This window comes from Salmo trutta, chromosome 17, assembly GCF_901001165.1.
Source record: "Salmo trutta chromosome 17, fSalTru1.1, whole genome shotgun sequence".
NCBI classification, from domain to species: domain Eukaryota; kingdom Metazoa; phylum Chordata; class Actinopteri; order Salmoniformes; family Salmonidae; genus Salmo; species Salmo trutta.
In genome coordinates this window covers 34798924-34814858 of record NC_042973.1, presented here as the reverse complement: position 1 = coordinate 34814858, position 15935 = coordinate 34798924, and the positions used below count along the sequence as shown (strand labels likewise).

The 15935-nt window shown below is 45.2% G+C and overlaps 1 protein-coding gene across 1 annotated transcript; it reads right to left on the bottom strand.

Annotated features, from left to right (window-relative positions):
- Nucleotides 1-1356: 1356 nt before the first annotated feature.
- On the bottom strand, nt 1357-15566 carry LOC115151362 (round spermatid basic protein 1-like). The gene is made up of 9 exons (XM_029695276.1): nt 15074-15566; nt 14679-14822; nt 13775-14457; nt 6574-6711; nt 4051-4193; nt 3634-3801; nt 3396-3504; nt 1926-3090; nt 1357-1721 (listed from the first exon to the last, which is right to left on the bottom strand). The coding sequence occupies exons 1-9, from the start codon at nt 15540-15542 to the stop codon at nt 1357-1359; spliced, it is 3384 nt and encodes a 1127-aa protein (XP_029551136.1). The 5' UTR covers nt 15543-15566.
- Nucleotides 15567-15935: the final 369 nt, after the last annotated feature.

The following is a 15935-nucleotide window of genomic DNA, read 5'->3' as shown; positions in this document are numbered from 1 at the left end:
AGACTGGTCCAAAAATAGCTCCTAGCTCTGAGCCCTTCAGTGTTGGCAAACCTGAAGTGCCTGGGTAGGTATAAGCAATATAGTAGAAGCTCCCCATAGCATACAGGAAGGCTAGTTCTACATTCCAAATAGAGCCCTATCCCCTACTAACCACTTCAGTATAGTCTAGTGTAAACTTCAAGGGTTTGGGGGTAGGAGTCTATTTGTAATGGAGCCTAGATGGGGAAACATACACCTAACCAATCCCTTCAGATCTGCAAACTTTAAAGGGGGAAAGGCTAGAAGACAAAGGAGCCAAGGAGCTGTTTTGGGACTGAGCCATAGGGTACCTAGAATAGGTGCTTGAAGAACATAGTGTAGCTAAGTAGTGCACAGGCACTAAACGCACGGGTCACAACGCTTTTCATAGAAAGAACCTACGTAGATTCACTAACAAACGTGAAGTGAGCTACTTAGCGTACATTCCTTCTTCAGCCCTCTTCAGATGCTATGAAATGCATCCTTCCTCAGAGTGAACTATGTAGTGTAACACCTGTGTTTGTGTCACCCATTCATAGAGGCTAACTACCTTAGCGCCTATTGGCGATAGTATCTTCTGGCCAGGGAATTCTGAGAGCCCCGACGCTCGTTCTGAACGTTAAAATGCGTGGCTTGCGGTATGGTTTTGGAAACGTAATCTTTTCATATTAGCAACAAAATAATTATTTTAGAAAGGCTAAATTACTACACACCTAAATAAGATGAGGGTTCCCACACAGCCATATTTCCATGTTACTGCAATTGTTTATGGAAAACAAACGGAAGATAGACATGTACCTGTATTAATTAGTTATGAGTCTGTGAACACCTGTGTGTAAATGGGAGACAGACTGAAAAATACTGTCAAAACAGTCTACAGTAAGTGTATATTTTCCATTTGTGAAATTCTTTTGATATGAAAGTAGAGGGATTTATGTTTCTAGAACCGTACCGTAGTTGAGAATGGATTCACGTTTAGCTGGAGTATTTGTCTGTTTTGGCTGCCAGAGCCAGTTCGCCTTTAAACAGAACATGTAAGGTCCTTGGACTATAAGGAGGAGCTTTAGGCTCCTTCAGTCCATTGTTGGACTAGGTTTTACCCTCCAACTGTATTAGACCAGTAATTACTTCAAGGAATGGAGGAAGGAAGAAAGGATGCATTTCAAAGTTCCAAACAGGGCCTTACAGTAAGTTGTAGCCTGATCCCAGATCTGTATATGCCTTAGTACATATACAGAGGAGCTGAATTGGCTATGGCATGACAATTATAGTATTGCTGAAGCAGCAACAGATCTTGGAGAAGGCTAAGTAAGTTGTACAATAGAGAGAACTACACATTCATAATAAAAAGTCTTTATGCTGTGGATGTGTGGTGTGTGGTTTCAGGGGGTGTTTTAGCGACTGCTGCGGCCGTGTGTCCTGGAGAGGAACTGCAGGTTTGGTGTGTGTCGTGTCCTTTACTTTTGGTCCTTTAGAGGGCGCTAGTGTCCGACTCTCAGACTTGGAGCGAGCACCTCGACAGTCACTATGGTGAGACCTGTCTGCCAGGGAGAGGGGCGGGGCTTGGAGTGCGTCCATAGGCTTAAAGAGGTCAAAGGTTACAAGTGTCCGTGGGGGTTTGTGGTACGAGGGGGGGCAGCTAGGGGCAGGTTTCTTCCTCTCGTCCTTATGGTTGACCTCTCGATCTCTCTTTCCTTCCTTCACTTGAGAGGGTGTGGGTCTAGGAGAGAGAACCTTCCCATCATCCTCTCTCCCTGGAGTGGGGTGTGTGGATGGGTTACCCTCTTTCCCCTCTCTATACCCGTTTCTGTCCTTCTTTCCATGAGAGGGTTTGTGTCTGTGTGTGCTGCTCTCTCTGCCCTCCTCTCTCTCTAACCGTGTGTGAGACTGTGTCTGTGCACCATTACCACCTCTGTCCCTGTCCCGTTCCTTCTTGATTTGAGGCTGTGTCTTTGAGGCAGTGTCTGTCTCCCTCACTCCCTTCTCCTCCCTCTGGGTGTGTTTCCTCTCTTCATCCTCCTTTTTCCTAATGGGTGGAGACATCTCTGTTTGCGTGGTAATTTCCATAACACTCTCATCTTTCCCCTTCTCTTTCTCCTTCACTCTATCCTTCTCCTTATCTTTCCCTCTCTCCCTTTCTCTGTCCTTATCTTTCACCTTCTCCTTCTTCTCTTTCCCCCTCTCCTCCTTCTCTTTCCCCCGTTCCTTCTTTTCCTTTTCCCTCTCCACTCTCTCCTTCTCCCTCTCTTTTCCGTCTTTCTCCAAATCTTTCCCCTTCCCTTTGTCCCTCTCTTTCTTGACTTGTGGAGGTGTTTGTGTGGCTGTGCTACCATCTATTACCCTCTCTCTTTCATTCTGGACTTGTGGAAGTGTCTTCTGATGTCTTTCTTCCTCCTCTCTCTCTATGCCAGCCTGCTGTGATGCCTTCGAGAGTTCACTATCTTTTCCATCTCCCTCCATCAGCACTTGTGGTGGCATCTGCGTGGGTGTAGTGCCATCTCTTGCTCTTTTTCTCGCCCTCTCTTCCATCTTGTGATGTTCGTCATCCTCCTTTCTTTTCTTGACTTCCAGTAGTGTCTCTGTGACTGCGTTTCCTTTCCCTCTCTCTGCCTTGACTAAAGGGAATGCCAGTGTTGATGTACAGCCTCCTCTCTCTCCTCCCTCCTCCCGCGTGTCTTCTTCCTCCTTGCAGACTGATGGCGGCTCCTGTACGGGCGTCCTTCCCCCTGCCTCCTCAGTTTTGACCTGCGTCTGTGGCTGTGTAGGAGTGCCCTCTTTCCTTCCCTCCTCCTCCTCACTTTCCTCTGTTTCTTCCACTTCCTCTATGACTTGACTTGTTGCCTGTGTAGAAGTACAGCTCTCCTCCCTCTCCTCCTCCCGCTCTTGGTTCAGGTGGTATTGCCTCAGGCGGATGTGCCAGGCCAGGCTGCAGACAGCAGACACAGTCTTGAACTGGTGCACCACTCCCCTGGGGATGAAGTAGATGTCGTCGTGGTAGAGCTGGATACGGGCGTAGCGGATGCCCTCTCTCCTCAGCTGGTTCAGCTTGGCATCATCTATCCACTGCACACACTACAGGGTGGGAGGGAGGGAGAGTGGGAGGGAGGGAGAGTGGAGGGAGGGAGGGAGGGAGGGAGGGAGGGAGGGAGAGTGGAGGGAGGGAGGGAGAGTGGGAGGGAGGGAGAGTGGAGGGAGGGAGAGTGGGGGGAGGGAGGGAGAGTGGGGGGAGGAAGGGAGAGTGGGAGGGAGCAAAAAAGGAGGAGGGAAAGGGTCAGTAGAGGAGATTATTTTGTTGGTTAAAGCCACCATTGACACACAATCATTGGTTAATAATCTGTTCTAATGATCCATGTAGAATCCATTGATCTCAGAAGTACCTGTGAGAGGGGTGGTTCGTACAGGTCCAGCTGCAGCCTCTGGACCACTTCAGGGAAATCTCCAGCGTGGAAACACACCACGTCTTTGGTAATCCTGGCAGGACCATCACTACAGGGACAGACAAGGGGAGAGAGACACTGTCAGCAAGAGGAGCTCAGGTGTGTACAGATATGGAATGGCTATGGAATGGAATGGTGTGTACTAGATCAGGGGTACAGAGGCCAGGTGTGTACCCACCCCTCTCCGCAGCGCACAGCCTTGAGCACCCCTACGGCGGCGGTGGTCTGTCTCTCGAAGCCCTGTCCGATGTGGTCGGCGTGGGCTCTGGTCCGGTCCTCAAACAGCATCTCCCTGGGCTCGCTGGCTCGCGGCAGGTACTGCAGGTTCTTGATCTCATTGGTTGACCTGGAACAGGGGGAAATGTAAATCGACCTAAAAAGTAGCAACAAAATGCCATAGGATGTGGCATAAGGATACCAAATCCTAAGATACCTCGGACTACTTCATTGTTGTCAGCTATTAAGTCTAATGTCTTAGGTCATGTTGGTGGCTTGCTGCCATGCCTTGGTTCTTCTCCCTACCAAGCCTAGACCTAACGCAATATTTTCACTATGGTGGTCAAACAACCATGCCAAACAAAACAATGCAACACACCTCTTTCTCTTGTAGGGGGACTTGGGCATGTCAGCCACAGGGATCATCTGTTCCCCTGGTCTGACCCACATGATGGGCCCGTCATCACTCTCTGTGGGGCTCCTCAGGCGCAGGCTGGAGAACGTGCCCCAGGGCAGGGTACGCTGGGACCACACACACAGTTACACATCACCTCATTTACTTTGATATATGTACAGTACCAGTCAAAGGTTTGGAGACACCTACTCATTCAAGGGTTTTTATTATTTTTACTATCTCTACGTTGTAGAATAATAGTGAAGACATCAAAACTATGAAATAACACATATGGAATCATGTAGTAACCAAAAAAAGTGTTAAACCAATTTTATATTTTAGTAGCCACCCTTTTCCTTGATGACAGCTTTGCACACTCTTGGCATTCTCTCAACCAGCTTCATGAGGTAGTCACCAGGAATGTATTTCAATTAACAGGTGTGACTGTTAAAAAAGTTAATTTGTGGAATTTCTCATTCTTAAAGCGTTCGAGCCAATCAGTTGTGTTGTAACAAGGTAGGTGTGTTATACAGTAGGTGTCCATATTATAGCAAGGACAGCTCAAATAAGAAAAGAGAAAGGACAGTCCATCATTACTTTAAGACACGAAGGTCAGTCAATACGGAAAATGTCAAGAACTTGGAACAATTCTTCAAGTGCAGTCGCAAAAACCATCAAGTGCTATGATGAAACTGGCTCTCATGAGGACCGCCACAGGAAAGGAAGACCCAGAGTTACCTTGCCGCAGAGGATATGTTCATTAGAGTTACCAGCCTAAGAAATTGCAGCCCAAATAAATGCTTCAGAGTTCAAGTAACAGACACATCTCAACATCAACTGTTCAGAGGAGACCGCGTGAATCATGGTCAAATTGCTGCAAAGAAACCACTACTAAAGAACACCAATAAGAAGAGACTTTCTTTGGGCCAAGAAACACAAGCAATGGGCATTAGACCGGTGGAAACCAGTCCTTTGGTCTGATGAGTCCAAATTTGAGATTTTTGGTCCCAACTGTCATGTCTTTGTGAGAGACAGAGTAGGTGAATGGATGATCTCCACATGTGTGGTTCCCACTGTGAAGCATGGAGGAGGTGTGATGGTGCTTGCTGGTGACACTCAGCGATTGATTTAGAATTCAAGGCAGCATGGCTACCACAGCATTCTGCAGCGATACGCCATCCCATCTGGTTTGCACTTAGTGGGACTGTCATTTGTTTTTCAACAAGACAATGACCCCAAACACACCTCCAGGCTGTGTAAGGGCTATTTGACCAAGAAGGAGAGTGATGGAGTGCTGTATCAGATGACCTGGCCTCCACAATCACCCGACCTCAACCCAATTGAGATGGTTTGGGATGAGTTGGATCACAGAGTGAAGGAAAAGCAGCCAACAAGTGCACAGCACATGTGGGAACTCCTTCAAAACTGTTGGAAAAGCATTCCAGGTGAAGCTAGTTGAGAGAATGCCAAGAGTGTGCAAAGCTGTCATCAAGGCAAAGGGTGGCTACTTTGAAGAACCTCAAATAGAAAATATATTTTGATTTATTTAACACTTTTTTGGTTACTACATGATTCCATTTGTGTTATTTCATAGTTTTGATGTCTTCACTACTTTTCTACAATGTAGAAAATAGTACAAATAAAAACCCTTGAATGAGTAGGTGTCCAAACTTTTGACTGGTACTGTTTGTCTAACACACAGCACTCACCACATAATGTGGTGATTTTCACCATCTTAAAAATCACCACAAAAAAAGTGGTCAACAGAAACAAAACAGATCTCTGAAAACTTCTGAATATTTTACATTCAATTATAGCGCTGTCATAGCGGAAGAACTCATCTAGACCGACAAATCCCAACTGTTGGAAATGACACGGGAATACTGATGGGAGACGCCATCCTTCCGTAGCCTATTTGAAGCTTGCAGGTCACAGGCTATAGCCTAGCTTTAGTCTAAATCAATGTTGATCAAAACAGTTAAATAGGCTAGATTGTAATGTTGCTCAGTAAAATAATAGGCATATAAAATATTAGGTCACAGACAAAAGTGAACTATTCGCTGCTCTCATTCTGGCACACGAGGATCATCACAAAGAATTGAATCTTACTCAAATATTTGATCAACAGAAATAAGGAAACATTTCTGAAAACCTCATGTTCTCCATCTAACTATAGGGATGTTATTATGAAAATACTAAGCTGTAGATCACAGATCAATTATTTTAGATACAACTGAAAATACACATTAAGTTCACTGCCAGACAAGTCAAAACTATTTCGCTGTCTTGCGCAGCAAAAAAGCTGCATTTAAAAAATATATATATTTCGGATCCATTGGTAGGATACAGGCCTACCCAATTTGGATCTGATTCTCTCTCAGGTCTGACATGTTTTGGGTCGTATCTGGTCCACCTCAGATCCGAATCAGACATAGACTTATTTTTTATTACCGGATCCTGTCGGGGTGGAATTGAACGGATCCAAAAAGACCTATACTCTACACCCACCTCAAGGAAGGGCGATTCCTCCAGCATGTTTATGAACTCGGGAAAGTAGTCTCCCACCTCCTCGTCCACGGCCCCCACCAGGCTAACCTGCCGCATGGCCCCTGCACGGTACGTCCCCTGGGAGTAGGTACGCTTCACCTGGGGACAGAGACACGGGGAGACAGGTTAGAATGGGAGATGTGAATGGACAGGTAAGTGCTGTGGAAGTAGGAGTCAAGAGAGACACTAGCATCAGATACACAGCTGCTGAAATAGTAAAAAAGGCTAGAAAAACATCTACCAACAGACAGAAGATTAACATTCAACAAACTCCGCTTTTCAAATGTTCTTTTACCATGCAAGTTTCGGGTCAGTAAAAATAACTGTAATTTTGACCACACAGTTTAACCTAAATACAAGCACTCGGCTGATTCATCATCTTCTTCCCATCAATGCGGAAATGGACTGTCAACACCATAACACATTATATCGCAAGACAAGCTGACCATCTATCCATCAAGAATCCATTAATGTCATCAACATCTAGCTGTAGCAGGTGTCTCTATCACGGCCCAATACATACAGCTACTAATGGAACAGAAGCTCACTAATAACCCTTCAACACCCTGCAGTGTTTGTTCACATGATGGAATCAAGTCGAGTAGGAAGTGACTGCCTTTCATCTTCAGCATCGCTGAATGTTCAACCACGTGACGTCTCAGAGAGAGCAGTAGACCTTTCAAACTATCTGCAGAGAGGAAGGAAACAGGGTTGCTAGGATACAGGAGTAAGAGTCCCTGGTCGGGGGGGAAATATAAATGCAGATTCTGAACGGAAACAAACACTCGGAGAAGAATCAAGGAGTCACACTAGCAGGACCTAGTGCAGAGTTAAGAAGTCACGCATAGCCTAGCTTTCACAAACAGAGGAAGAGAATGAGCTGATCGGGTCATCCTTGAGGTGTTCCATCTCCAATCATGTATTTAATATCCATCTAGTGAGGACCCCTGACAACAGTGAGTCGAGGAAATTTCTGGTTGTGACAAACACTCATATCGCCGTCTACAACCAAGAGGTAACCAAAAATTGCACTTGTCAACCAATTTGAGACGCCAGCGCAATCAAGAAGTTACCAAGAATTGGCCAATGAGAACAGAGCTATGGAAGTGTCCGGAACTAGAAGGAGGAGTGTCTCTCCTCTGTCTCTAACAAACATTTCATCCAACAGTAAAGTTAAAACTTTCACGGCTTATATTATCTTTTTCTGAAATCAGAAGTTGTCTGCTGTTTTCAATTGGAACATCTATCACTAGCAGGTACGATCATCACATTAGTACAGTTGGCTAACAACTTAGCTAGCTACAGTACTTACAGTAATAGTAGCTAGCTGCATGTTTTGACAGGTTGTCAAAATAGTTTGTCTCTTCATGTCAGCCCCAATATTTCCATACTAGGCTGAAATCCTAGTGTGATTTCATAGTAGGCCTAAGCTTTGTTGCCCAGCTAGTTAAAGTCAGATAGCTTGAAATTACTTAAATGAATAATGTGGCTAGCTAGATGTTGACATTGAATAAACATGCACTTGCTTATGCTTATATGCATGTGTGTGTTAGAATGTGCTGAGAGAGTTGAGATGTTAGGTAAAGGTTAGACACTGTTCATTTAAAATGTTCCATCTATACAACCAATTTGCTCACTGTGATGACATTTTACATCTTATACTCATCAATAAATCCCCCCCCCTTATTTCCATAGCAAGTTGTCAGATGGGAGCCTTGTCCTGAAAGACACCAGCTTCTACAGATGCACGACTGAGAAGATCCTATCTGGCTGCATCACCGCCTGTAAAGGCAGCTGCACCGTCCCCCAGAAGATCACCAAGGACTTCAGCCACGGCCTGTTCTCTTCGCTTCTGTCTGGCAGACGGTACTGGAGCATCTACCACCAGGCCATAAGACTTAAAAAGCCTGGCTGTCCACCTGCACAACCTGCTGTTCACCTGCACCTTAAGAGACCGTTTCCACTGACTCTCTGTGACAGTATTGCTTCCGACAAAGCATTGCTACCTACCGCTCCACTAAAGTCACAGCCCTTGCCCACGCACATCACTGCTGATATTATTTATATGTACTGCTCACTTCATCTACTTGTTGACATAGCACATTTCACACTACATACCATTACTGCTAGGTTTTACTACTACTTTTATACCTTTTAATATTTGTTTACCACTTGCCTTATTGTGTTCTTTGTTTTTGACATTTCACTGCACTGTTGAGAGGTAGTCCAACAATGGACTGAAGGAGCCTAAAGCTCCTCCTTATAGTCCAAGGACCTTACATGTTCTGTTTAAAGGTGAACTGGCTCTGGCAGCCAAAACAGACAAATACTCCAGCTAAACGTGAATCCATTCTCAACTACGGTACGGTTCTAGAAACATAAATCTCTCTACTTTCATATCACATCAAAATACACACACTGTTTTGACCGGATTTAACACAGTTGTCGCTGACAGTATTTTTCAGTGACAACACGTTTGTGGCATCCGTCTTCTGTTCTCACTCTCTCACACACACACACACAGTGTTAAAAGACGTAGATAGCTAATTAGCACAGGTAGTCGACTCTGCCTTCCGTCTGTTTTCAGTAAACACGTGCTCTAATATGGAGATATGGCCGTGTAGTAACTCTAGCCCCCGTACAGAAGACGCCTTGGTCCAATGACTTACGTGTAATGGAATGGAATTGAGAGTCATGAATTATCAAGCGCTATGTTGACAGGTAGCTTGCAAGTAAGCGTTTAATTTCACTGTTTACACTGAGGTATTCTGTGTGTATTACGAACAACTTGGATTTGACTTAATATAAATTATATTTTTGACAGTAAGGATGCTTGCCATTTCAGGAGACACCGTTCTAAAAGAGTGACGCAAAAACAAAAAGCTGCCAATTACTTTCAAGGAGTACCTGGAGGTCCCACCCCACCATCCAGTCCACACCTCTACCTGCATCAGTCCTCCGCTCCTGTACAGGCTACTCCACCAGCGTGGCCTCTGTCCGTGCCCTCTAAACCCGTGCCTGGCTGGGACTCTGCAGCCCCCTGTCCTCCGCTCCTGTACAGGCTACTCCACCAGCGTGGCCTCTGTCCGTGCCCTCTAAACCCGTGCCTGGCTGGGACTCTGCAGCCCCCTGTCCTCTGCTCCTGTACAGGCTACTCCACCAGCGTGGCCTCTGTCCGTGCCCTCTAAACCCGTGCCTGGCTGGGCCTCTGCAGTCCCTGCTCCTTACAGGCTGGGCATTCTGATGGAGCCAGCAACCAGTCTCTCTCCATTTTCAATTCATTATAGAAATATAATTATTTCTGTTCCATTGTTTGTCCCTCTGTAGTGTTTATTTAACTATATTACTATTTTTCAAGCTTATACAGCACAATTTTTCATTGAGGCGCAAATGGATATGGTCAAAAACAAACAGCAGTTATGCCCTCAGTGAGGCAATCAAACATTACAAACAGTGTCAGTACAGAGACAAAGTGGAGTTGCAATTTAACGGCTCAGACACGAGACGTATGTGGCAAGGACAATCATGGATTACAAAGGGAAACCAGCCACGCCGCGGACACCAACATCTTGGTCCCGGACAAGCTCAGGCTGCCCAGCCCGGCGGAGATACAATCTTCAGCAAAATCATTCACAAGGAGATTCCTGCAAAAATCTTATTTGAAGACACCTTCTTCAGGTGCTTTGAGGATAACACAGTGCCACCGACACGGGCCGCTCCAGAGGACTGTGGGCTCTCGTTCTCCGTGGCCGATGTAAGACATTTCAGCGCTTTAACCCTCGCAAGGCTGCTGGCTCAGACGGCCTCAAAGCATGCGCAGACCAGCTGGCTGGATTGTTTACAGACATACACTACCGGTCAAAAGTTTGGACACACCTAACAATTCAAGGGTTTTTCTTTATTTTTACTATTTTCTACATTGTAGAATAATAGTGAAGACATCAAAACTATGAAATAACACATATGGCATGATGTAAAAACCAAACAAAGTGTTAAATCTAAATATATTTTATATTTGAAATTCTTCAAATAGCCACCCTTTGCCTTGACAGCTTTGCACACTCGTTGCATTCTCTCAACCAGCTTCACCTGGAATGCTTTTCCAACAGTCTTGAAGGAGTTCCCACATATGTTGAGCACTTATTGGCTGCTTTTCCTAAACTCTGCAGTCCGACTCATCCCAAACCATCTCAATTTGGTTGAGGTCGGGTAATTGTGGAGGCCAGGTCATCTAATGCAGCACTCCATCACTCTCCTTCTTGGTCAAATAGCCCTTACACAGCCTGGAGGTGTGTTGGGTCATTGTCCTGTCGAAAAACAAATGACAGTCCCACTAAGCCCAAACCAGATGGGATAGCGTATCGCTGCATAATGCTGTGGTAGCAATGCTGGTTAAGTGTGCCTTGAATTCTAAATAAATTACAGACAGTGTCACCAGCAAAGCACCCCCACACCATAACACCTCCTCCATGCTTTACAGTGTGAAGTACACATGCAGAGATCATCCGTTCACCCATAACGGTTCCACAAATGAACTTTTAACAAGGCACACCTGTTAATTGAAATGCATTCCAGGTGACTACCTCGAAGCTGGTTGAGAGAATGCCAAGAGTGTGCAAAGCTGTCATCAAGGCAAAGGGTGGCTATTTGAAGAATCTTAAATATAAAATATATTTGGATTCGTTTAACACTTTTTTGGTTACTACACGATTCCGTATGTGTTATTTCATAGTTTTGATGTCTTCACTATTATTCTACAATGTAGAAAATAGTACAAATAAATAAAAACTCTTGAATGAGTATGTGTTCTAAAACTTTTGACCGGTAGTGCATTCAATCGCTCCCTATTCCAGTCTGTTGTCCCCACTTGCTTCAAGATATCCACCATTGCTTTCTTAGGTACAGGAACAAAGGTAACTGAACTAAATGACTATCGCCCCATAGCACTCACTTCTGTCACCATGAAGTTCTTTGAGAGGCTAGTTAAGGATCATATCACCTCCACCCTACCTGACACCCTAGACCCACTTCAATTTCCATACCGCCCCAATATATCCACAGACGATGCAATCACCATCGCACTGCCCTATCCCATCTGGACAAGAGGAATACCTATGTATGTAAGAACGCTGTTCATTGACTACAGCTCAGCCTTCAACATCATAGTACCCTCCAAGCTCATCATTAAACTAGGGGCCCTGGGTCTGAACCCCGCCCTGTGCAACTGGGTCCTGGACTTCCTGATGGGCCGCCCCCAGGTGGGGAAGGTAGGCAACAACACATCCACTACGCTGATCATCAACACAGGGGCCCCACATGGGAGTGTGCTCAGCCCCCTCCTGTACTCCCTGTTCACTCATGACCGTGTGGCCACACATGCCTCCAACTCAATCATCAAATTTGCAGATGACAGTAGTAGGCCTGATTACCAACAATGAAACAGCCTACAGGGAGGAGGTGAGGGCCCTGGCGGAGTGGTGCCAGGAAAATAACCTCTCCCTCAACGTCAACAAAACAAAGGAGTTGATCGTGGACTTCAGGAGACAGCAGGGGAGCACGCCCCATCAAAGCTGGGACCGAGACAAACACAGCTTCTATATCAAGGGCATCAGACTGTTAAATAGCCATCACTAGCCAGCTACCACCCGTTTACTCAACCCTGCACCTTAGAGGCTGCTGCCCCATGTACATAGACATGGAATCACTGGTCACTTTAATAATGTTTACATGCCGTTTTACTCATTTCCTATGTATATACTGTAGTCCAGTCAATGCAATTCTATTCAACTATTACAGTGTGTATACATACATACATACATACATATAAATATTCTATCCACATAATGTCTATACATCCCATTACAGACAGACAGACACTTTTACTCCGGCCTCAGACATTGCTTGTCCTAATATTTATATATTTTTTAATTCCATGATGTTACTTTTAGATGTGTGTATTGCTGTGTATTGTTGGATACTACAGCACTGTTGGAGCTAGGAACACAAGCATATAGCTACACCTGCAATAACATCTGCTAAATATGTGTATGTGACCAATACAATGTGATTTGATGTATTAGTCAATGTTCTCCCCTTCCTCTTAATTCACTCTGTGAACAAAAGCCCTTAGCTGAATGCTCCGACTGCATTTTGATCAATTCATATTAGTCTTTCAACGCTCCATTTTATAACCCATTTAATTCTCCTGCATGTGTAATATGTGCACTGATTTCAAACAATTAAAGTATATTTGTCACTCATGTCTTCCTCTAATTCTGTGTTTTTAATGACTTCCTTGATTTACAATCAAAACAACTTAGCTAACATTGTGTTTGCGATGTGAACATGATCTTAAATGTATAGATTAAGCCCTTTATCTTAATTGGGATAAACAAGATGTAACTCCTGTGGTGTTTAGGCTTAACATCGGCCGGCGTCGTCCGGGTTAGGGGAAGGTTTGGCCATCATTGTCAAATAAGAATTTGTTATTAACTGACTTGCCTAGTTAAATAAAAGGTTAAATAAAAAAATAAACACACATTTACCCTTCAACAAGTTTGAATCCTGACGGGTTTTCATATTAAAAAGAGACAGATTTACAGGGTAAGAGGAGCGAGGATTGTCGGAAGAAGCCCAATGCTTTCCTACTGTAAGGAAAAGAAAGCATAAAAACTAATTCTAGGGTAAATACAGCAGCCGGGTCGGCGTCATTGAGTATGTTCATTTCTGGTAGAAAATGCCCCCTGAATTCGCTACAATTATTCATTCTTGGTTGCGCAACCTCGACTTATGAGCAACATCCTTGGTGCAGTGGGAAATCAACGAGGTGGGATTGATATTTTCTGTCATTTTAAGCTGGTTCAAACCCTCATCCAGGCAATAATCTAACAACATCTGGAGCGTCAAAGATTCACCAACGACATTGGAGCAAAGATAACAAAGCCTAAAAGTAAACAAAATGGGTATGGCCCAGATGGAGAGGCTCGTCCCGTGAAGACGCCGGGCTACAAAAACAACATGCACTTCAAAGTCACACATACACAACATCAGCACCAGTGTGTGGAAGTGACTGGTACTGATGTGGTGGTTCTTTGGGATGCATATAAAGCACAACAGTATTATACCAGCATTATAAAGCATTCTCTCTCATCCATCCACTGACCTGAGTGTGGAAGTTGGTCATGGTGGTGGTCTCTATATCCTTCTTCCCCAGCACCTCCATCTTGACGGGTGCGTTGGGGAACTTGTAGGAGAAGTAGTCCAGGAAGTCTGGTAGGTAGGAGGCCGCTCCATGGATGATGCCCATGACGTAATGGGCGGCGTCAGCTTGGTCCTCGCTGAATGACAGGGTGACAAACTCCTGGGCGAAGCGCTGCATCTCAGCCGGGGAGAGACAGGCCAGCTGCTGGGTGTAGGCGTGGGCCACCAAGGCCCCGCCGTTGGCCTGCTGTTCCACGTGGATCAGACCGCCAAACTCCAGCACCGCCACACCGAGGGACGGGGCACTGTGGAGGGGGGAGCCATAGCCCAACCTCTCCCTGACCATGGAGGCTGTGGAGGTGGACACAGAAGTACTAGTGGTGATGCTGGAAGAATCCTGATGGGGACTTGGGAAGGTTTGGAAGAAAGTGTTATTGGTGCTGTTGTTACTTCTGTCCGGTGTGTTGAGCAGGTCCGGCAGGTCCACAGATACACCAGAACACACCGTCTGGCTGGAGCGGTGGTACATCTTGGGTCGGCTGCGTCTTTCCCTCTCGCCGTCTTTGTGCTTCTTTTTCTTCTTCTTCTTTAACTTTTTCAAGAGGAGCTCGTCCTCAGAGTTGAATTTTGGCTTTTCTGTTGAGTCTGCATGGAAGAGAAGACGTGTAAGCCAACAGGTGTAAATAAGATGTGCATACATCTTGAAGGCACTAGTCCTGGTAAATGACCTAGCTACTTCACAGCTTTTGACTAAATGTATTATGAGAGGGAAACTAAAACAGTGTGAACACCTCTGACATGGGAATGACAAACATGGCATCAATTTCCAAGCAATCCCCATGAAGAAGAGCTTCTCTCACCCATACCTTTCAGGGGCATTTTCACCTCACCATTCTCCCTCGTGACATCATTCACAACCATCCCTGGGTGGTTCTTCTTCTCCCTGTCCCTCTCTTTATCAGTATCCTTCTCCCTTTTCTTCTCTCTTTCCTCATCTTTGCCAGTTTGATCTTAAAAATGGAAATGTAATACAGATTATGTAGTAACAAATATATTGATAGTGATCAATCAACACGTCATTCAAGTTCAACTTCTCAAGTGTAGGCCTATCAGTCAGTAGTAATATAAACAGCTGGGCCTAGTGGCATTATGTAGGCCTACTGTACAGTGGCACTGTAACTAATGTTATCAGCTGGCCTTAGTAATTTAAAACCTAGTTTCCATGACTTTTAACATGAAATCCGTTATTCAGAAGACTGACCTCGTAACATCTTTACATCACCATTCTCCGTCTTTGTATGGCAACTCGGAGGGCTCACTTTCTCCAGGAGTGAGCTCTGCATTTTAGTGCTCTTCTCTTTTTCCTTGTGACGTTTCTCCTTCGGTTTCTTCACTTTCGAAGGAGACGCGAGAAAGTTGCTGATCTTGAAGATCTTTCGTGCGGGAGCTGGCGAGGTGGAGTTGCTCGGCTTGGCCGGGCCGAAACTCCATTTCGCTGGGCTTCCATAACTCTGCTTCCCGTTGTGTTTTTCCCCTGCGCACACTACGTCCCCGTTCAATTTCTTTTGCTTCAAGCTCTTCTCCTCAATTCTGACTTTCTTGGGCGGTGGGGGGAAGACATCGTTGGAAGACTGTGGTCGACTCTCAGGCGGTATTTTGGGTACCAAGGGTTTGGGGGGATTTATTTTGCCATTAGCTGCGAAATGCATGGATCCTACGGACTCAGCCATCTTGAAAGTTTCAATTATTTGACGCTCATACGTAACTGCTGCGTGAGGGACAGGGAGGGGCGGGCCCCTGTGTAGCACGTCAGAAGACGAGAGGGTGGAGGGGGAAGAACAGTAAACACTTTGCAAACGGGAAAGTCTAGCTGTCATTAATACAATGTGCACCCTGTACCTCAGCTACACTGTACAATATTGACATTGTCACTGTACTGTAACATCGCTCACTATCAATGTGATATGAATTGACATAGTGACATAAATCCCCCCATTGGACGATAGAGAATATTCTTTAAATATATTAGTATCTTTCCTGTAAAGAGTTATTAATCCACATTTGACTATTTGTTTTTCCTTGAGTACTCGGCGCAGCATCTCAGTGCTAGAAGCATCACTACA